This window comes from Pleurodeles waltl, chromosome 5, assembly GCF_031143425.1.
Source record: "Pleurodeles waltl isolate 20211129_DDA chromosome 5, aPleWal1.hap1.20221129, whole genome shotgun sequence".
In the NCBI taxonomy this organism is placed as follows: Eukaryota; Metazoa; Chordata; class Amphibia; order Caudata; family Salamandridae; genus Pleurodeles; species Pleurodeles waltl.
The window spans coordinates 454,684,719-454,707,468 of NC_090444.1; the positions used below are offsets into that span (position 1 = coordinate 454,684,719).

At 40.6% G+C, this 22,750-nt stretch overlaps 1 protein-coding gene across 2 annotated transcripts in view; it reads left to right on the forward strand.

The window, feature by feature from the left end:
• Positions 1-22,750, forward strand: part of MEIS1 (Meis homeobox 1) — a 162,841-nt gene that overhangs the window by 110,301 nt on the left and 29,790 nt on the right. For both annotated transcript variants that reach the window (XM_069234268.1, XM_069234267.1), the window contains exon 9: positions 12,520-12,596. In XM_069234268.1, coding sequence (XP_069090369.1) covers positions 12,520-12,596 — 77 coding nt within the window. The remainder of the gene's footprint in view (positions 1-12,519; positions 12,597-22,750) is intronic.

A 22,750-nucleotide genomic window follows, 5' to 3' on the forward strand; every position in this document is an offset into this window, starting at 1 on the left:
CCTAATGCATTGCAGCTCTCCCAGCGGCCCAGGCACATCCTTTCTCAAGTTTCAGTCTTGATCAATTGTTTGCAAATAATTAAACTTTTAAGAGATGATAATGCCAGGTAATGTACACAGCAAACTAAATACCTTAAGTCACTGCTGATTGGACAATGGCTCAATCAGTTCTGACTGTGCACGTGGAAACAATGATAAGGAATGTTTGACAAAGAACACCAGCATTGTCCTTCAGTCACTGGTTTGCAGAGTGCATGCAACAGCGAAGTTCTACTCAGTTTACGAACAAGAATAGAAAGTACCATAGCAAAGAAAATGCAACACAACAGTACAGTTCTCTGAAAAGGAGAAGGGTTAGAGGGGGTCTCTGCAACTTTTTTCAGTAAGCAGGAAAAACGTGCAATTTAGTTCTTATTTTCCTTTTACCGCCAAAAGCATTGAACATTCTACCTACCATTCTTTCTGTAGCTTCGTGTTGTTATTGCCTCTGGTGTCAAATTTGCTCACTCTGTGTGTGGGAATGCAGTGGACCTTAAATGTTGATCTATCAACATAACATGTGGCATGTCTTTCTTTGTCGAGTCATGTTTTTCGTCCCATACAGCAGTGCAGCTCATTCCACCTACAAAAAGCAGATTGTTTTGGTGGCACAGTGTTTAAAATATTTTGTACATATTGGGTTTCAGTTAAAAGGCCTACCTCATTGTGAACTTTTGGATGAGTGGGATTAGCCGCATGAAGTCATGGCATTCATGTGATTATGGCAATTATAGATTTTTCATGAAATTGAAAGTTTCTGCTACACTGAGCTAATAACTAGGCTGAAAAATAGGAATCAGATGACCTGAAACATGCCGTACTGTATTTTGAGGATTCTGTTTTCATACATTTTTTTTGCTTTTGTTTTCACAGTAACTACATTATTCTAGTGTGTAATTTGTCCAGTCTTGTCTATTTTTGAAAAGTCCTGAATAATTGAAAATTGCTTAACAGAGACAGGAATCCTGTTTCCAGTAGCTAGAGGCGTCTTAGCAATTACTGCTTTTTAGATAAAATTAGCCACACTTTGCTTCAATCACTTAACCAGATCACAAGAGAAATGAATGCAGAAAGAATATGCAAAGGCTTTTCCAACGAAAGGTTACAGAGAAATGAATACGGGAGACATTTTAAACTGTTTTAATAAAACAATGAAAATGTCCTTATAACACGTATATTCTTTTGAACTTTTATACATAAATTGGTATTTAAGACTAACGTTCTGCCCTCAATCAAAGTTGTTGCAGTGTACTGTGTGGAGACGATGCAGCAACAGTACAGCACCACACCAAAGGGCAGGACAAGAAACGGAATTCAAGAAACCCTGATAGGCAAGGTTGACATCTTGCATCACGGTGCCTACGTTTACAGAAAGCTCGGTTTCAAACCTTCCATGATGATGACGATGGCCGTATTTTTAAAGGGTGACAGCTACCCAAATGTGAGTGCAGCCATATTAAACTACTGCACTCTGGAGGCAGCAGATAGGGGCTAGAACGGGCGTAAGGGTACAGAAAGTTGGAGTTCTGTGCGAGATTTGCTGGAAAGATTAGCAATGTTATGTTACTGGAATGGTGGTTGAGTGAATTATCCTTCACCTAGAAAATGGGGGAGGACAGAGGACACATTGTCATTTCAGAGAGGCTCTTCATTCTAATGGGGCATGCAAATGTGGGGCAGGGGTCAGGTTGGCTTCTAAAGGAATCTACAGGAGCTGCTGCTACTTTATCAATAGCTACTCATAGAAACCTTTAGTGCTCATGTAAGACACTGGAATAGAACTAAAGATCCTGGTGAAGTTAGAAGTCAGCTTTAACCAGGTACTAGGCCCAAAACTGTGAAACCAGCAACTTACCTGTTTCTTACAACTTACCTGTTTATTACTGTCGACAGAGTCAGTACTGCATCTCTTGAAAATGCTGAAGTTAACAAATTGTACTCAGAACAGCACATGCCAAAACTAAGTTAAACAGGCAAGCTCTTTATTGTAAGCAAATGGTTGTTCAGTGGCAATTCAAAAGAAGAAAGGGTAGGAAGAAACATGAAATGATGTTTAACATGGCCTCCTCTCATATTCAGTAAACAGGAAGGCCTCAGGGCTAGAATGAACTCCAGAGTTCAGTTCAGGCCAAGGTCTGTATTAGAATTCATTTTGAAAATAGCAGTTGTATCCTTTGAATATCTTCATTCAGCGGGGAATAAAGCAAGTTAAAATATTGTCCTGTGCCTTCAAACTAGCTAGGAAAATTCAAATTGCTCATTGGCAAGCACAGATAAGGAGGAACTCTTGCCTCCAGGAAGCATCCTCCCCTAGATCACCAAAGATACCGTTCTGCCATCTTGTTATTAAACTGGAGACTTGTACTGGCTGTGACTGATTACCTCTTGCTGCATCATTGCCAAAAGTACCCAGGCATTGCTGTAAGTTCTTGCCAACTATTGTCGCTAAATGGTTTCTGGACATCTGTGAATTAGACATACTCTGTCGCTTGCACATCCCTCGTGAGCCTAAAATCATCTAGACAAGACCTGTGTTTACTCCTCCAATGTTGATGCATATTCTTAACGAATGTCCTAGGTACTAGGACTACAGCATAAACGCAGCACAGTTCTGGCCCCTAGTGTAGAGAACAATAGCATCTCTGCATGAGCAGATTTGGGCTTTGGATTCTGCCTGTGGCCCACAAGTCCTTGAGGGAGCTTTTCAGTCTGATCATATGCTTGAAGAAGGGATATTGTTCACATTAGACTGTAGTGACAGGCTGGATCCAATCTATATCCACATGGATTCTGGTAGGCACTCCAATTGCTCAGTAGGCATTGGGTGAAAATTATCTGACCACTTTGGGAACCTTTCACTATATGTCATACTGACTTTACAACAACCGCAGGAGAACCATGGAACCTGATGACTGATGTATTTTACTTGTTGTTGCTGCCTGAAAAAAGACACATTGTTCAAATGCAGGGTGATCTGTGTACAGGGAGTGCAGAATTATTAGGCAAGTTGTATTTTTGAGGATTAATTTTATTGTTGAACAACAACCATGTTCTCAATGAACCCAAAAAACTCATTAATATCAAAGCTGAATATTTTTGGAAGTAGTTTTTAGTTTGTTTTTAGTTTTAGCTATGTTAGGGGGATATCTGTGTGTGCAGGTGACTATTACTGTGCATAATTATTAGGCAACTTAACAAAAAACAAATATATACCCATTTCAATTATTTATTACTACCAGTGAAACCAATATAACATCTCAACATTCACAAATATACACGTCTGACATTCAAAAACAAAACAAAAACAAATCAGTGACCAATATAGCCACCTTTGTTTGCAAGGACACTCAAAAGCCTGCCATCCATGGATTCTGTCAGTGTTTTGATCTGTTCACCATCAACATTGCGTGCAGCAGCAACCACAGCCTCCCAGACACTGTTCAGAGAGGTGTACTGTTTTCCCTCCTTGTAAATCTCACATTTGATGATGGACCACAGGTTCTCAATGGGGTTCAGATCAGGTGAACAAGGAGGCCATGTCATTAGATTTCCTTCTTTTATACCCTTTCTTGCCAGCCACGCTGTGGAGTACTTGGACGCGTGTGATGGAGCATTGTCCTGCATGAAAATCATGTTTTTCTTGAAGGATGCAGACTTCTTCCTGTACCACTGCTTGAAGAAGGTGTCTACCAGGAACTGGCAGTAGGACTGGGAGTTGAGCTTGACTCCATCCTCAACCCGAAAAGGCCCCACAAGCTCATCTTTGATGATACCAGCCCAAACCAGTACTCCACCTCCACCATGCTGGCGTCTGAGTCGGACTGGAGCTCTCTGCCCTTTACCAATCCAGCCACGGGCCCATCCATCTGGCCCATCAAGACTCACTCTCATTTCATCAGTCCATAAAACCTTAGAAAATCAGTCTTGAGATATTTCTTGGCCCAGTCTTGACGTTTCAGCTTGTGTGTCTTGTTCAGTGGTGGTCGTCTTTCAGCCTTTCTTACCTTGGCCATGTCTCTGAGTATTGCACACCTTGTGCTTTTGGGCACTCCAGTGATGTTGCAGCTCTGAAATATGGCCAAACTGGTGGCAAGTGGCATCGTGGCAGCTGCACGCTTTACTTTTCTCAGTTCATGGGCAGTTATTTTGCGCCTTGGTTTTTCCACACGCTTCTTGCGACCCTGTTGACTATTTTGAATGAAACGCTTGATTGTTCGATGATCACGCTTCAGAAGCTTTGCAATTTTAAGAGTGCTGCATCCCTCTGCAAGATATCTCACTATTTTTGACTTTTCTGAGCCTGTCAAGTCCTTCTTTTGACCCATTTTGCCAAAGGAAAGGAAGTTGCCTAATAATTATGCACACCTGATATAGGGTGGTGATGTCATTAGACCACACCCCTTCTCATTACAGAGATGCACATCACCTAATATGCTTAATTGGTAGTAGGCTTTCGAGCCTATACAGCTTGGAGTAAGACAACATGCATAAAGATGATGATGTGGTCAAAATACTCATTTGCCTAATAATTCTGCACTCCCTGTATGTTCACCACAGACCAAACTCTGTGCCACCTTTATGATCTCACAAGTCCACCATTATGAAAAACAATAACGTTCGTTGGCAATATGTTTTGTGTTCCGTGGGTTTGGTGGGTTTGTGGATTTTAGTACACTTTTAGTGACCCTAGTTTGCTGTGTCAAGTGATAAATATGAAATATTGACAATCCTTATCATGCCTGTAAAATTTAAATCTAAATCTTAAACTGTAAGGCCTATTTTAGGTACTTCAGAGGTATTAGCATGCATAATAGCTCAGAAGCTCAGTTTAGGAATTGCCCAGACTTATGAAATATAATACTTAATACTGCATCCTGCTCTAAGTGTAATCCATAGAATATTGGCATGCTTATGAAAACAATGAGCATGTATATGGTTAAACAAGGAAGATCGGTGGGCGTATAGGTAGTCTGATGATATTTGGTGTTAATAAATCCTCTCCCATCCAAAATTCTGAATGGAATTGAAAGGGTTTAATCACTGTGCAAGGTATAATAGCCTGGTTCATCTAGTGATAATCCCCCACATATATTTTTGCATGTATTGTATACATTCACTTAATAAGACCGAATCCTGCACACAGAGTAGAGACCACCCTACATAATAGGCTTGTGAGTAATTAAGTAAATGGCTATACTTCTGACAGTTCCCTGGAACACGGGGAGTCCCAAGGTTACACTAGTATTGTTTGGATTATAAAACATGTTGTCCCAAAGGTTTCAGTGTAATTATTTGCGGCAAAAACTTCTAAATACGATTAAATACTGGGATGTGTAGAGCTATTGTTTTCCATTTCTATGGAGGGGAAAGTATGATGACCCATTTGAAACGTCGCTTCTTATGAATCTTGTCACCCCCTCCAACACGCAACAGCGTTACTAAACAGCATATTATGTTTTTCCTTTTTTTCCTATTCGTTTTTTTTATTTGAAAGGCACCTTAACATATCAAGAAAGGGCTAACAATACATAACCAGAGAGGACAAATAAAGAATTATTCATAATTTCTCGGTCATATCTAAACTACAGTCATATATCCAATTCCTGCTAAGTGATATCTCTCTCTCTCTCTCTCTCTCTCTCTCTCTCTATATATATATATATATATATATATATATATATATATATATATATATACATTTATCACCCTAAGTTGATTGCAAAGGCCATAGCATATGAAAGATGAAAGGCATCTTAGTATGGATAAATGCAACTCCTCCATCCTAACATACTGTACTATTCATCCTAACATGGTTGCTGAATTTTGCAGTGACTATCTATTTCCGATTTTCATTATGACCAGGGCTACCCGAAGGTTTCCAATAATTTGTTATTAAAGACCGGGCTAGCAGCATAGTTTTACAAATCAAATATTTTACACCGTGATTCACAAGAAAAAATAGATCTACACGCCTAAAAATCTGTTTTCAGTGATAATGGAACAGCCTTTTGAATAGTGATACTAATAGCCTTAGATATTTTATCCCATAACTTTGTCAGAGCACTACAAGCCCTAAAGGTATGCATCCATTTCCCTTGTAAACAGCATTTTGGTTATTCATTAGCTGCAGAATGGAACATCTTAAAAATAATTTGAACTTAAATACTATACTCGATAAAAGATATAATTGTGTATTGAAAAATGCAGATTACAAAGAGGATGGCAAATATGTTATATATATATATATATATATATATATATATATATATATATATATATATATATATATATATATATATATATAATAAGTTGGGGCAAACCTGAGGAAATGGAACATAATTTCTGCCGATGCCCAAGTCAGTGCCACATCTGCAAACATTATCATTTACAGCAGAGTCAAAAAGTAAAACTGAGCAGGACAATGGAAACGTAATGTATTTGGAACGGCATTATGTCGTAATTTCCTGTGCCCCCTTTAATAGCATAGAGTCACCCTACAGTGGCATAACTGCCCACAAGGCATGTATTATGTCTTGTAAGGGCATAACCCAGTGCAACACGCTGAGTGAACACTCACTATGACTGCTGCAGCAGGGTATATCAGAAGCTACAGATTCTCTGAATATTCCATGAAACACATGAGATCCTGTGTTTACGCCGAGGCCATGAGGTAAAGCAGATGAGAAGAACATCTCAGACCCCCTTGTGGTACTTGACATCCCCAAACGCCATGTGCAATCTATCATCCATATGCCGTTGATACCCAAAAATATGTTGAGAATCATATATGATTTGCATGGGGCCCATTGATCCGTTGGCTGGCTTTTATATGCTGATTACAAATGTACTGACTGTGCATAGCAGTAATGCCGAATAATTGTTCTTGGGTAGGACATACTCAAAATACCTGTTCACGAAATCTTGGCATAACAACTCATTCTTAAAAATCAGACTAATAAAAATGCTCCATTGACCTGGATCTACGCTAAAGTCTTCAGTCCCACTCTTTTAGAAAGTGATTATTGTTACTAGCTCTTACTTTCTAGGTAATACGAATGCCTTACGTGGGGCTTTATACTTTAGAGATGGTCAAATAGGCAACATGGAAGCCAGTTTCTTGATGGGACAGCGATTACCAGTATAGAGGTTCCAACATAGACAAATAGCCACAGCCATGAAATGTTATTCGGCACTGCTTGCTTGCTATGCAATTATATGTAAAACAATTCCCAAAAAGGTATCATTTAAAGCCAGAGGGGCTCATTTACAAGCCCCTTGCACCACCAAAGTGTCACTACTCCATACTTACAACATGGTGTTAAGCCACTTTTCGTGGCTTAATGCGGCCTTGTAAATATGAGCCGCCTCAACTCAGTTTTCTGCGGCAAAGGAGGCTTGCAAAGGGTGTTGCTGTGAGCGTACCCACGCAACACCCATTACTTTTTGACACTGCCCCGATTTACAAGGAAACGTAAACCTGAGGAAGCGCCAAAAGCTAACACCTCCTAAGGAGTGGCGTTAGAGTGGCACCACGAGGAGAAATACTTTTATTTCTCCTCCTTCTTTGCTCTCTCTGTGCAGCATTCTGCATTCAGCAGCACAGATAGAAGGAGCAAATTGCCATTAATGATTGTTTTTGTGCAGGAATGTGTCCCTTCCTGCACTTAAACAATAACCTCCCCCCCAGTGCAGGCATCCTCGCACCATGGAGCAAGGGTGGCTGTGTTGGCACTAGGCAGCTGATTTAGGGCCGGCGGAGGGGAAAACACAGGTATTTGCCGTATTCTGGTAAATACGGCACAGCCCTGCATTTTGGAAACAACACAACGCGGCACAGCAAAATTGCTTGTGGCGCAGCGCTGTGCCATTTCCTTGTAAATGAGGCCCAAAGCTTCATCAAGCATACAGTAATTAACAAATGCATTGTACATTTCTTAGCGAATTATTTGCTTCCTGAGATAAGTACTATATGATCGATAAACTTTTGGACATTGTTTTACAAATTATAGATACCACTGTCCTCTTGGGTCTAAAAATGACTCATGTTCTACATACACCTGCTTAGTATGTAAGGCAAAAAAAAACTGATTCCAAATTATTAAGCTGGGCTTTTAGGTCTACTAATGAGCGTTATTTCAGCATCACAAATAACCGTGACTATGAGCAGAATGCATTTTGTCTCCTACCACTTATGATAAATCCACTTTTATTTTAGGAACATGGGGGAAATCAGCTTACCTCCTCGAATGCACATATTGGACTCTATTCCCTTTTCTGTTTTTTCCTTGTAAATCTTCTTGCACGCTCATCTTTGACAGTCCACTATCACTGCCTCAGTGACAGGGTTTAGGATTACACTATTTGACTTCACATTTGGAAATTCCATCGTATAATTGAAGTGATTCATGCCTGGCATAAGTCTCTCTTCGTTGACTCCTTTCTAAACGCCACTCATTCTGGGTGAGCCATTCCCCAGTCCCCCAGGATCAGGATAGGTACATTGATGTGCAATGCCTGCTCCTTGTTTGAATGGTGCAATGAACAGCTTTAGGATGCACCGTCCAGTAGTGTGTGTGAATGACAGTACGTACCGCTGTATCCACCCTCCGTTCCCAAAGGTTTCATGCACTTTCGTATAAATGTACAGCATACTCTGTGACATAGTTGTTTCTTTATGAATGCAGTTCATAAACCTTTCCGGTGACTGAAATGTATACAAAACTTAACCAATCTGAGCAGAAAGCTTGCCAGCAGTAAAGCGCTGCTATGTGTTCGCTCACCTCAATAACTTACATAATAGATTATGCAAATCATGGTTTGTTTCTCTCTATTCATTATGGCGACTGCAGCCTTTCTGCAGCCACGGTCCTTTGTGTATGACATTGGCTGGCATCTTGGTGCTCGTAGGAAAGTGTTTGTTGCTCTTCGCTTAGTACTGGCTAACACTCTAGAAAGAACAAGCTAGGATTTCTTTCTGAAAGGTGTCAGTGTGTGCAATTAACAAGTGCCGGAACTGCGCGTGTGCCTAGGTGTATGTGCGTGCTTTCTTGCGCGTGTGTAGACACAGATAATCAACTACCACTGTTCCAAACATGTTAATAGTCTGGTGTTTTAACATCTCTCCTTCCTTAAGGAAATCACATGTATTTGCTAGACATGTTTTATCAGTTCTGGGACTTAGTTCAAATTCGACTTTGCTTTTGCTTTATGTAAACTATTCATTATGAGTTTCATGCGGCTTGTTTTTTTAAGAAATAAACCTTTTCAAGGGAAAGAATTAGCTCTAACCTTCAAATGATCTTGTTCGTAGCAGCGTTTGGCTTCTATTTCTCACGATAAGGCTAAACTAGCCATGTGGGTGTCAGGCAAAATATGCTGTTTTCTGACCTCATGCTGGCCTGCATTCAGGATCCCAGCATTTCATTGCCATGCAGAGTACTGGAAGGCACTAGAGGTCTGGTTTGTGAATGTGTGCAGAGTACTGTAAGGCATTAGAGACTTGGTTTGTGAATGTGTGCAGAGTACTGTAAGGCATTAGAGGCTTGGCTTGTGAATGTGTGCAGAGTACTGTAAGATATTAGAGGTCTGGTTTGTGAATGTGTGCAGAGTACTGTAAGGCAATAGAGACTTGGTTTGTGAATATGTGCAGAGTACTGTAAGGCAATAGAGACTTGGTTTGTGAATGTGTGTAGAGTACTGGAAGGCACAAGAGGTCTGGTTTGTGAATGTGTGCAGAGTACTGTAAGGCAATAGAGGCTTGGTTTGTGAATATGTGCAGAGTACTGTAAGGCAATAGAGTCTTGGTTTGTGAACGTGTGCAGAGTACAGTAAGGCAATAGAGGCTTGGCTTGTGAATGTGTGCACAGTACTGTAAGTGATTAAAGCATTGGTTTGTGAATGTGTGCAGAGTACTGTAAGAGATTAGAGCCTTGGTTTGTGAATGTGTGCTACTACTGTAAGGCATTAGATACTTGGTTTGTGAATGTTTGCAGAGTACTGTAAGGCAATAGAGCCTTGGTTTGTGAACGTGTGCAGAGTACTGTAAGGCAATAGAGACTTGGTTTGTGAATGTGTGTAGAGTACTGGAAGCCATTAGAGGTCTGGTTTGTGAATATGTGCAGAGTATAGTAAGGCAATAGAGACTTGGTTTGTGAATGTGTGCAGAGTACTGTAAGGCAATAGAGTCTTGGTTTGTGAACGTGTGCAGAGTACTGTAAGGCATTAGAGGCTTGGTTTGTGAATGTGTGTAGAATACTGGAAGGCATAAGAGGTCTGGTTTGTGAATGTGTGCAGAGTACTGTAAGGCAATAGAGGCTTGGTTTGTGAACGTGTGCAGAGTACTGTAAGGCATTAGAGGCTTGGCTTGTGAATGTGTGCAGAGTACTGTAAGAGATTAAAGCATTGGTTTGTGAATGTGTGCAGAGTACTGTAAGAGATTAGAGCCTTGGTTTGTGAATGTGTGCAGAGTACTGTAAGGCAATAGAGACTTGGTTTGTGAATGTGTGTAGAGTACTGGAAGCCATTAGAGGTCTGGTTTGTGAATATGTGCAGAGTATTGTAAGGCAATAGAGACTTGGTTTGTGAATGTGTGCAGAGTACTGTAAGGCAATAGAGCCTTGGTTTGTGAACGTGTGCAGAGTACTGTAAGGCATTAGAGGCTTGGTTTGTGAATGTGTGTAGAGTACTGGAAGGCATAAGAGATCTGGTGTGTGAATGTGTGCAGAGTACTGTAAGACAATAGAGGCTTGGTTTGTGAATGTGTGCAGAGTACTGAAAGGCATAAGAGGTCTGGTGTGTGAATGTGTGCAGAGTACTGTAAGACAATAGAGGCTTGGTTTGTGAATGTGTGCAGAGTACTGGAAGGCATAAGAGGTCTGGTTTGTGAATGTGTGCAGAGTACTGTAAGGCATTAGAGGCTTGGTTTGTGAATGTGTGCAGAGTACTGTAAGGCATTGGAGGCTTGGTTTGTGAATGTGTGCAGAGTACTGTAAGGCATTAGAGGCTTGGTTTGTGAATGTGTGCAGAGTACTGTAAGGCAATAGAGGCTTGGTTTGTGAATGTGTGCAGAGTACTGTAAGGCATTAGAGGCTTGGTTTGTGAATGTGTGCAGAGTACTGTAAGGCATTAGAGGCTTGGTTTGTGAATGTGTGCAGAGTACTGTAAGGCAATAGAGGCTTGGTTTGTGAATGTGTGCAGAGTACTGTAAGGCATTAGAGGCTTGGCTTGTGAATGTGTGCAGAGTACTGTAAGGCATTAGAGGCTTGGCTTGTGAATGTGTGCAGAGTACTGTAAGAGATTAGAGGCTTGGTTTGTGAATGTGTGCAGAGTACTGTAAGGCATTAGAGGCTTGGTTTGTGAATGTGTGCAGAGTACTGTAAGGCAATAGAGTCTTGGTTGGTGAACGTGTGCAGAGTACTGTAAGGCATTAGAGGCTTGGCTTGTGAATGTGTGCAGAGTACTGTAAGGCATTAGAGGCTTGGCTTGTGAATGTGTGCAGAGTACTGTAAGAGATTAGAGCCTTGGTTTGTGAATGTGTGCAGAGTACTGTAAGAGATTAGAGCCTTGGTTTGTGAATGTGTGCTACTACTGTAAGGCATTAGATACTTGGTTTGTGCATGTTTGCAGAGTACTGTAAGGCAATAGAGCCTTGGTTTGTGAACGTGTGCAGAGTACTGTAAGGCAATAGAGACTTGGTTTGTGAATGTGTGCAGAGTACTGTAAGGCATTAGAGGCTTGGTTTGTGAATGTGTGCAGAGTACTGTAAGGCAATAGAGTCTTGGTTGGTGAACGTGTGCAGAGTACTGTAAGGCATTAGAGGCTTGGCTTGTGAATGTGTGCAGAATACTGTAAGGCATTAGAGGCTTGGTTTGTGAATGTGTGCAGAGTACTGTAAGAGATTAGAGCCTTGGTTTGTGAATGTGTGCTACTACTGTAAGGCATTAGATACTTGGTTTGTGCATGTTTGCAGAGTACTGTAAGCCATTAGATCTTGTGTTTTTAACAGCACTGAACATTAATAATAAGCACACCCAAATAGGAAAGTGAGTCCCGTTTTTGTATACTGGTGCAGAGTTTGCCTTGCACATATGTTGTGTTGTGCAGTGCAACTCACTACCATTATGACAAAATACATGTGCAATTCTACTCTGTGCATCAGTACTCTACAGCGGTGCCTTTTTGATGCAAGGGGTAGACATTCCGCAGAAGACTTACACTCACTTTTAAGGTAGTAGCCTGCCCCTTGAAAGGATCTAGGCCACACCAAGATTCAAGGTACAGCCAATATCTGCAAGAGCCCTTGATACACCTCCCTAAACATCGCCGATGGAGACCTAGTAATTAGATGATGTAGTATTCCATTAATAAAGAGGGGCACACCTCAGAATTTAAACGGTTAATTATTGGCCTTCTCTAAGGGCTTTGTTTCCTATGCTGTTCACATAGCATTGTTTTCAACGTAGACTTTTTGGTATCTTACAGCATCCGTACCCTTCAGAAGAACAGAAAAAACAGTTGGCACAGGACACGGGCCTCACTATCCTTCAAGTGAATAATTGGTAAGTAACTTGGCTCATTGTTTTGCTGGCACCCTGCAGTTAATGATTTGGATTAATATGACACACCTTGTAATTGCCTACATTCCCTTGCTACCTTACTGGTGGAGAAGTGGTATTGCCTATGGAATGTTTCCACTCCTAGAAATGTCAATACTTGTATGCAACATCCGTACATTTTAGATGCATTCCTTCTGAACGCCCTATATAGAGCGGTCGTCATCTGCTGTCTAAAGGTATGGACAACCCAGCTTCATAAATGCACTGTAGGGTGTAATATTCTATAAGTGTACTTCAGCAATGACGCATATTTATTTATGAAGTGCCTAGAATATAGTTTCGTGTGTGCTGTATTTTGTTTATTTTGCTAAAAGGAGCCTTCAGTCTTGTAAATATATTTGTTGATTTGACCCTCTATCAATAAAACAATTAGAGGAATTGATGCAGGTTTTGGAATTACAATTACTGATTCCCCAGTAATGCCTCGCTTCCAAGGAAACTATCCAGTCCACACCCAATCTGCTGTAGTTATGCAATTCTGCGTCCATGGCGCTATTTGCATGGTTATGAATTTGCCGCATTTGCCACATCATCCATCATCTGTTGCGTAATCTGCCGATTTTAACAAAAAACAAAAATTGTTTCTAGCTCGAACAGATCAAAAGTTACTAAAAATGTAGTGACTAGTGTCCTTGCGTGCTGAAAGGCCCTTGCAAAGGTTAGCTGGTCATTTTTTCAGTCGCTTATTGTTATATTTGGGTACTAAATTGCTACTGATTAGGTAAAATATTTTCCTAGACAGTGTTTCCAGGTGAAAAAATACCAAAATAATGAGGGAATGCTAATACAAAATGTGCTGCATTACCGCATTGTTTGCCTTTTCTTGGCGCATAATTTAGTCAGCCCTGCCGCATACTTTTGTGCTCGTCTACCGTATTATTCCAGTGGCCCTGATAATCAGCGATTAACTGACGCCCATGGGCTGGTAACTGGGTTACTGGACGATCCTCCAGGTCAGTTTTAAAAAGACTCTAAAAAGGTTAAAGCACTGAAGATATGAAGAAAGGCTTAAAGTGCTTGTTGGGTCATATTACACACTAGGAATGCTTCATGAACACAGTATGGCAAATGTGATATAGGAATGTAACATTTACGGGAAGTGACTGTGGGAAGTGACTGTGATGCGGAAAATGTCTTCTTCTAGGTAAATACTTATATTGGTTTTAGCAAGGTAGACAAAATCAAACCATAAAAGGATACAGTTTGGCTTCATATTAGTAAGCAGCGCTCACACCTTCAGATATTATCTACTACAGTAACCACACACTTCAGGTGCCTAGAAGCTTTTCAGGCAAAGAAGACCTTCAATCCTTCTGCATCTGCAGCCTAATGCACATAGTTATCTTTGGGGGGGGCATTTCCAACATGATGAGGTAGGGAAAAGGGCAGTAGAGAGTTCGTGGAGGTGGGGACTGGAGCGCTCATAAAGTAGCTGGTGGCAGCAAATCTTGTATCCATTTCAGTAAGCATTCATAAAGCCAACTTCTCAATCCAACTTCTAGTTTGTTACGCACCCCAAGAGTATGGGTTGGTGGGGTTGCTATTATTCTGATCCATAAATGTCACTATAATTTTAGCTTAAAACCCTGCTTGGGTAACACATTAAAAAGGTAGTTCAATGCAGTGGCTGATGTGGCGCGCATGCTTGTTAACTCCTTGCTGAGTCCTGCCTAAGCTGCTAAGTATTTGTTGACAGACATGATGCATTAAAACATTCTGTTGCCCTGGCCCAAACAATCATGCAGCCCGCACCGTAAATGTTGATTTATTGTCCTTGGGTTGCTCACTAAAATCGGGTTTCACTTCCTCCACACACTGTTGTATCTAAGTGGGTTGGAAATACGATACTTTCCGTGGTGCAGTGTGTCTAATTAATTGCCCTATATATCCAGAACAGTGTTTATGATTGGACATTCTATATGCCTTGAGGAAAAACCCAGAAAATGGTGTATGCAGGCGAGTTTCCCACCTGCTGGGGCAGATGGGGGCAGTGCCAGATTGCAGAAAAAAAGTATGCTTCCCCTGTTCAGTAAGTGTCAGAGATTTATATTACGCAGAGTCTGATTACAGAGCTTAATCCATTTCAGGGAATACATTTGGCCCTTGTGTCCACTGCTCTTACATCAGCAGGCTCTGCTGGGTTACAAAGACCACGAGCCTAGGGGCGATATGTCAGCCCCATTAAACCCTATTACAGAATGTTGTATTTCTGTCAATATAATCTCATGTATTCTTCCATTTTAATACCTTGGAGATAGCAACTCCTTACAATATATTTGCCTTTGGCGGATTAATTTACAAAGTGCACTATCTGCGAGAGACAGGCAGGCTCGGACACGCAGCTTGTTAGGGTTATCAATTTCCGTGACCTTACAGCAGACAGCCTTGCATGATCAATTTTTCACAACACTCATAGAGTGAATGTGAAACAGTCCGCATTTTTGATATATTTATGGCTAGGTTACGCTTTTTTAAACTGTTTTTGTAAATGATCACTTTGTTTCCATGATTTTGTTGCATTCTTGCAAATATAACTGTTGGCCAAATTGCAGCTCGGGCATATTTACCATTGTAAATAAAGAGTTGATTCCACAGGACAGCATTTACATAAAGTAGGAGGGAATTTAAGGATATCTTTGTTCGGCAGTGTACCCCCGCAACCTTGAAGAGTAATCATATTTTGTTACATGATATAGCAAAAAAAAATTGTAACTTGTTTTTATTTGATAATCTATTTTTATGGCAAAGCCTCTTTCCAATGCTCAGAGATGGGCATACACCCCCTAACGCACACACTCATTCTCAATAACACAAACCATTGAGCTTCCCTCCTCTCATCTGGCCTTTTGAGTAAAATCAAAGCTAAGCTCCATGTGACTGGATGACACACTTGCAGACTAAGACCCTTTCACCCTCAGCTGGCTTTCTCATCAGACCACGCCAGGCTCTACATCAAGACATAGCTTGAATCCCGTGGCTTACTCCAAACACATGATACTCAATTGTCGGAGTGCACTGACATTGATAGGTTTCCCAGCTGCAAACATGAGGCAGCCCAAAGTGTACTACTTCAAAACTATCCTCGTCCTTTTCCAAATGCAGATTTAAGACAAAATATATGCTTGACAGGATCCTCCTGGTCAAGTAAACATGACTGGCTTCTATTTCTGTAACATTTAAATTCTGTAGGCAATTGGCATTCATTCTCATCTGCCACTACAAGTGTGATAATCCTAGCGCCTCTCTCTTACGGGTCTATCGAAATTGACAAGCACTCATCAGGCCCTCACATGTTGGCATGGTTTTGAAGAGAGTGCACCATTCTGTTCTGTATGACGAACAGCAGTTTAAATTATAAAGCGTACAAATTTGTATTTAAGTACATGTCAGTGCCAACATGTATATAATTGCTAAGCACTGTTTCAGTGAGTTTACCGCTCTTCGGTAATGGCGATTCAGGTACCAAGACCATTTTAGGCAGGGTCAGGTGGCTCCATGGACTGTCTGCTCCAGAGATCTGTGGTTAACCCCAAGGCCACGCAGGTCTACTAAATATTTCATTCTCCTGAGGTCGATAAAATTAGATTTTTTGAGGTGAATAACAATAAACGTTTATTATTCAGAGTTAAGATGTCCACAAGTGAATGTGTACTTTACAAAATATATGTTATTCCATTCTTTTTATCCCTGCGTAGCCTTCTACCACACCTTAAGACTTAGCAAGGACAATTTCAACAAACAAGGGTCAAGGAGAAATAACAGAGACTGACATCCATCCACATGCATAATTTTACACATCCATTGTTCTATATAGCCATTGCTAGTGGGGGTTCATGTATTTAAAGCTGCACGCAGTTTTGTGGAAGGAGGGAGATGGGGCTTAGGGAAATTGTGATATAGCCTGTTTCATACTACTTCTTCGAGTTGAGAAGCAGGGCTTGGGAAGCAGGATGCCTGATTCCAGAGCAAACAACTAGGTCCACCCTTTCTTCATACAGCACCGGAGTGCTGCCAAATAGAAATGACTTACCATTGCTTATGATTTGGAAAAGATTTGAAGTTTAGACAGTTGATTGTTCAGACAGCACCAGATTATTGTGCTGTTAGCCATCCAACCATCTTTGATTCCATTACTGTTTTAAACAAGCATTTCTAATGCAATGAGTCTCGTGTTTGCTCGAGTTAAAGCTATTAGAGTTGTAAACTCCTAACTGGACTTTTCTTGCCACATAAACCGTAAAGTAAAACAGTTTCACATAAGCGAGCCGACGGCTGCCATGAGCGTAAAGCAAACACACAAAAGGAAACAGAAGTTTGCTTACAGTAAAACCTATCAGCAAAAATGCAATTATCCATGTAACCGGCAAAAGTGCAATTATCCATATATGTGGCAAAAGTGCAGATATCCACGTAACAGGGTCTATGTCATGCAAAGCTCTCGACTACTGCCGAGCGAGATTGCGCTCCCTACAAAGTAAAGAGAAAAGGTTGTACAGAAACCATACGAAAAACATGGAGACTCAGATGTTTTCAGTAGTTGGCCGGTGCGCTTGGGCCGGGCTAAACACCAGAAAAGGCATGACATATCCATGCCTTTCACTAATGAAATCCAGCTAATTTTAAAAGGCAAGCCCACAAACCAACCAAACTAATGGGCTTGACATGGGCGTGGTTAAAAGCCCAAAAGAGATTACACCAGGGACAGAGCACTTTGCGCTCAACCCTAAAAAGGACATCAGTGCTTGGTTTATCAAATTGATTGGCTAGACCCATGCCCTTCCCTTGCCCTCGCTACCCATCCATGAACATACCTGTCAGTCATTTGTGCCAGTTTCATGGGCATTGGCGGGATTCACGCATCCCTAGAAGTTGCTTGCAAATGTAGAAGTGAAGGACTACTTTTGGACCTCTGACGGATACTTGTCGCTGTTTCTGTCTGTGTTAACCTCACTAGCATTGTTTGATCTGATAACACTGTGTTTTGCCGCGTGAATCAGTGCCATGCTTTACATTATTTTACCGTCTAGTCAGTCGGGTCGGAATTGTCTTTCCCAATTTCTTCCCATCAGGGTGTCGTGTCTACTTGCAGTATACTGCAAAACTGTTTGACTGAGTTCAGCCAAATTTCAATGTTCATCTTATCTGTGCAGCCGTTATGCATTTTTCTAGATAGCTAAATTCTTGTTGTCTCTGAATTTTTCTTGTGATTGTTACTAGAATCTGATTCACTTCCTGTGGATTTAAACATGCACTTTTTGAGGTTGGGGGCATTTGGCATGTGCTTTTAATTTTTAGTGTGCATGTGCAGAGATGATAAATTACAAAAGCCAGCCTGTCACAGCATGTTGCCAGGGATGGTGTGTCGGAAAATGTACTTAGCTTTTTAAGCATGACCAACATGGGATGGCATAAAATACAGTTTTCTGTGTTGGAGTTTTTACAGAATATTCCCTCTTTTAATCGAGTTTGCCCCAACAAGAACACAAATCTGGTGCCAAAGTATTTTTGCTCGAGGGAACAGCTAAGAAATCATATTTCATTTGTTTCGCTTTTCTTCAGTGAGCTTTCATTGAGCAACAACTTTCCAAAAAAACGTTTATTCTCTCTTAAGATCCTTCCAAATTTGTTAACACACATGAACATTTTTGTATTATTAATGACGAGCCACTGTAAATCACTGTTGCAGAGATAAAATATAATGCTGAAGGGCAGCCTGGGTGCAGATCAGTCATAAATTATTGGCAGTGACACAGCATGTGGGAATACATGAAATGTGTATAAAAACTGAAGCTCCTGTGTAAAGTTACCCCTGACTGGGAATGCTCGGTTCCGGAGTAGGACAACAATGTTTGTGCAGAAGCAGCAGTTAGGGAAATTATATTTCAGTTTGCATACTGTACGTACTTTTGAGTCATTCCCTCGCTATGTCACCTGACCTATTTGGAGGCGATTCCTCACTTGGCGCTTATGCTAACATTTGACGTGCTTGCTATCCCTGCACAATGGTCTTGAGTGAAGCCAGTGTAGCAATGGAAAACAGACTATCAAGCAATGCAGCTGCAGCCGGCAACAGTTTTATGCCTTTAGTTGGACGCTGTTTCCGCTGGGGAACTATTTTTCATGAAAAGTGTCCCGATGCAGAACCAGCATATCTTCCTTGTCCTTTATACTAATTCAGAAAAGATTCTGAAACCCGACGTTTTACCACGTGCCCTGGGATTTGATCAGTGACGGTGCATCAAATGTATGTTCTGTGTTAGTCACACAAGCTTTATGTTTGGCGGATGGGCAGGCTGGCCTGTTGGAATATCAGAAGAGAATTTCGAAGTTGAAAAGGCAGCATCCCTGGTGCAGATTTAGATCCCTTTCAGACAAAGCTTGAAATGTATTTCTACCCCAAGCCAGCTAGCTGGCCTCTTCTAACTAGTAATGGGTCTGTCTCAACCCACCTGCTGAACTCTCTCCGACACCTTCTTGTTGTTCATCTTCTTCATAATGGGTCTGCCTCTGGCCCATGCCTGCCAGACTCTCAGGCACTATCCATGTGGCATGCTGCTGATATGTGTGTGACTCTGCCCCAGCCACATTGAACTTTCAAAACTCTGGTGTTCTCCAGACTCCCCCAGCCATTTGTGTAGTATTTAAAGTAATTTTGTGTTGTTCTTGTTTTTTACTTTTTTTAATTAATTTGGTTTGTTAATGTTTGTGCAGCGTTATATTTTAAGTTGGACTGCATTGTATATATATCAGTGTTGATATTTTATGTGATTGTCTTCGGCCGAGGTAAACGTTGATGGATTTGGTAAAGTGGAATGCAGCTGAAAGGTTGTGCGCTGCGAGGACTAAGATTTGCCTGTCAGAACCCGATGACTGTTTCTGTTTTTAAAAGGAGAAAAACAACTTCTTTTTAATGACCTTTCAGCTGTTATTAGCTGCTTACGGATCATACTCTGGCCCTGTTCAACTGAGCTTTTGCTCCCTTTCTCCATAGAAAATAAAAGGAAACAGCTGTTCAGCAGCTGCAGAAGAGGGTGTTGAACAAGTCCCTGTGTGTGTTTACTGTGGAGTAACTGTTTTGCAAGACGATTTTTTTCCCTTGAAAGTGCTGTGTGAACTTTCCATGTCTTTGAAAGGAAAACTGTGCACAGTTTGCTCAGAACAGCCATACAAAGTGAAGCTCATCTTAATATTGTGAAAGCAGGTTGGGAGGAGAAACCACAGGTAACATTGTCGAGCTACATGTAGTGACTGCTGTCCTGTGTTATTATGTTTCCAACTGGTGATTTACTTAAGTATGTGGAAATTTAAGAGTGAGCTGGGAGCAGGCTTTTGTAAGAGATTGGGCGAGCATATCCTTTGTCTATTGGAGCTTGCATGATTAATAACTGCTCTATGAGTTCAAGTGACAGACATGTAGGCATGTATACACACTTACTGTCTTCCTTATCTGAGCCAGCAATGCATTATTTTTCTACCATATACTAACAGTATTGGGCATGCACATCCAAAATTTAGCAAATTTGCTTAAAATGTGGTCTTCAAAGCAGCTAGGTGAGATTACTATGTATGCACGATTTCGACTTACAGCAGGCATAGTTACTTAGAATTTAATTTAGACAACGTTTCCTGAACGTCACATATACTATATAACGTACAAAGTGCATCCGTACACTATTATATAAAATACATGTTATCCAATCAGTCTTTTATCTGGACTGCAATAGACTTACCTACAGTATCAAGATTACATATTTCTCTTTGCACGAGTTAGTGATATTTTTTTTTTCATTGCTAAGTTATGGTTGAAAATACCAAACTCCAGCTAAGATAAAAGAATTGTTTGTGCAGAAGATCTCTCGCTGCTGCTCAAGAGAAGCAATGGCTATGAACGAGGGAGATTGTGTTCCAGGGTGACTCCATTCTCCCTGAGGCCAAACAGATCATGAGAGGAGGAGGAGGGCCCAAGACCCCCCAGAAAGTCGATGGTTTTGTGCATTTTGGCAGCTGCTACGAACATTTGCTTTCCGGGTTTTATATGTAGGAGAAGAGAAACAAGTACTTCGTTCTGCAACTGTGAAAAGTTGAGCAATACTGGTGATGTGAAATAATCTAAAGTGATTAAATACACAAATCAATTACCCTTTCAGAAGTATAATGAAGCTTAGTATATTGTAAGATGTAGTCCTAACTATAAAAATCTAAAATCAAGAAATTGTGTCCGTTCCTCTAGATAGCTATTGTCACAAAGTAATACTGACCACTTTAAATAGTTCCTCGTAATAAAAGTTAATAGTACCAAATTCCTTTTGTCTGAAGTGTCCCATACTCCACTGAAGGACCTTCGTTTACCCTAATGCATTCTAGGAACTGGAGTCTTGCTTCAGGTTTCTTAAACCAAAGTGCAGAACTACTTTGATGTATGAAAGGAAAATCCATGACTCTATAGTGCAGTATATAGCATCAGATGAACATCTCTAACTTAAAATTTTCAAAATTCTTTGTACAACACCTGCAGCATAAGCCTTATAAAAAAAAATAGCCCAAAGAGGTTTCACTGGTTGATACTTGCAATGTCTGCCTGGGATTTCTCATTAACTATATTTTTACATGGATTTTTTTTAACACTAAATACTTTCAACATAACATTTTTTTTTTTAACGCAAATGTTCAAGTGTATCTTGACACTTATCCAACTCGTTAGTACTCAGAATACACCTGGATTCAAACCTGTGAGCATGAGGTCATGCACACTCACTTACAGTGAAAGCATTAGTCCTCTGAGCCACAAGGACCATCTAGTGTTCTTTTGGTAACAGGGGAAGAGTGCATTGTATCAAAAATTCAAATTTGTTTTTTCTAATTCTGAAACACATATTTACTTCATAAATCTAAATTCAGTCTGAAGACACAAGGCTTCATGTAGAACTCCGACCTCATATTCCACCATATCCTAATCATACCCATAAGGACAGTGCTTGAAAAGCCATATACTGTATTTCTCAAGAGGACCCAAGTCGGACATGAAACAGCAGCAGGCGAAAAAAACAAAACCAATGCTGAAATTAGTACAGGTTAGAAAAGGTAATTGGAGACAGGCTTGTGTGTTTATTACAGCATATGAACCCTAATGCCGGACTGTAGATTCTCTTGATGAGAAGATAAACATTAGGGGTAAAAAAATAACATAACCACTTATTTTGAGTGTATCTGTTTGTAATGTGTAGCTCGCTCTGAATTATCTGTTTTTGAGTCAAAGGGTACATGAGCGTGAAGGCATTTGAAGTTTTCTCGCTTGTTGATGTGATTAGCAGTCTTATTAATTTTCTGTCTAAGGCAATCTCAAGTAAGAAGGAAGAGTATTTAATCTTTAATGTACAAACTTTTAGTCTGTGGATATATTCTGATAGGCACTGCTGTTTCAAAAGCCTAGAACCAAACGAAAAACAAGCTATGGATGGACATTGGTCAGATAGGGTTAGCGTGCAGGTTGTAATAGACAAAACTGTCTAGGCCCCAAAATCCAGAAATGGTTGTGAAAACCTGAGTAGAAAGAAGTGCTCCATCAGCTAGCTCCTTTGCAGTTATGGTTCCTTGTTTTAATAAACAGTATAGGAAACATTCAATAAATGTTTTACAAAATCTGTAGGAACCATCGTTTTCTCAGACGTCATTATGTGGTATGCTATTGCACAGAATTTACAACCAGTGGAGCGCTATTTCTATAAGTGATATTCAGGCCAACATACTTATGCAAGGTGAATGTTTCTGTTAATTATATTCTGACATACACCCCAGGGAAGTTCTTTAACTATACCTGGTTTTGAGAAAGGCCAGTCACCAGTGGAGTCAGTTCACCTCGTGTGTGGGAGCAGGAAAGGATTCCACGGGTATTTTTTTATTTTTTTTATTTATCAAGCAAATGTCTCTGTGCCTCTCAGTCACCACCCCTTGTAATCAGAACCGGCACTCCAGCAATACCCTCCTAGTGCTTCCTCAGTTTCAGATCTCCGGATTCAGCCAGATGACTGTTACTTCATCACTGCCTTGCATTGCTGAACATGAGTTCCTGTTCCTAAAAAAAAAAAGAAAAAACAGCA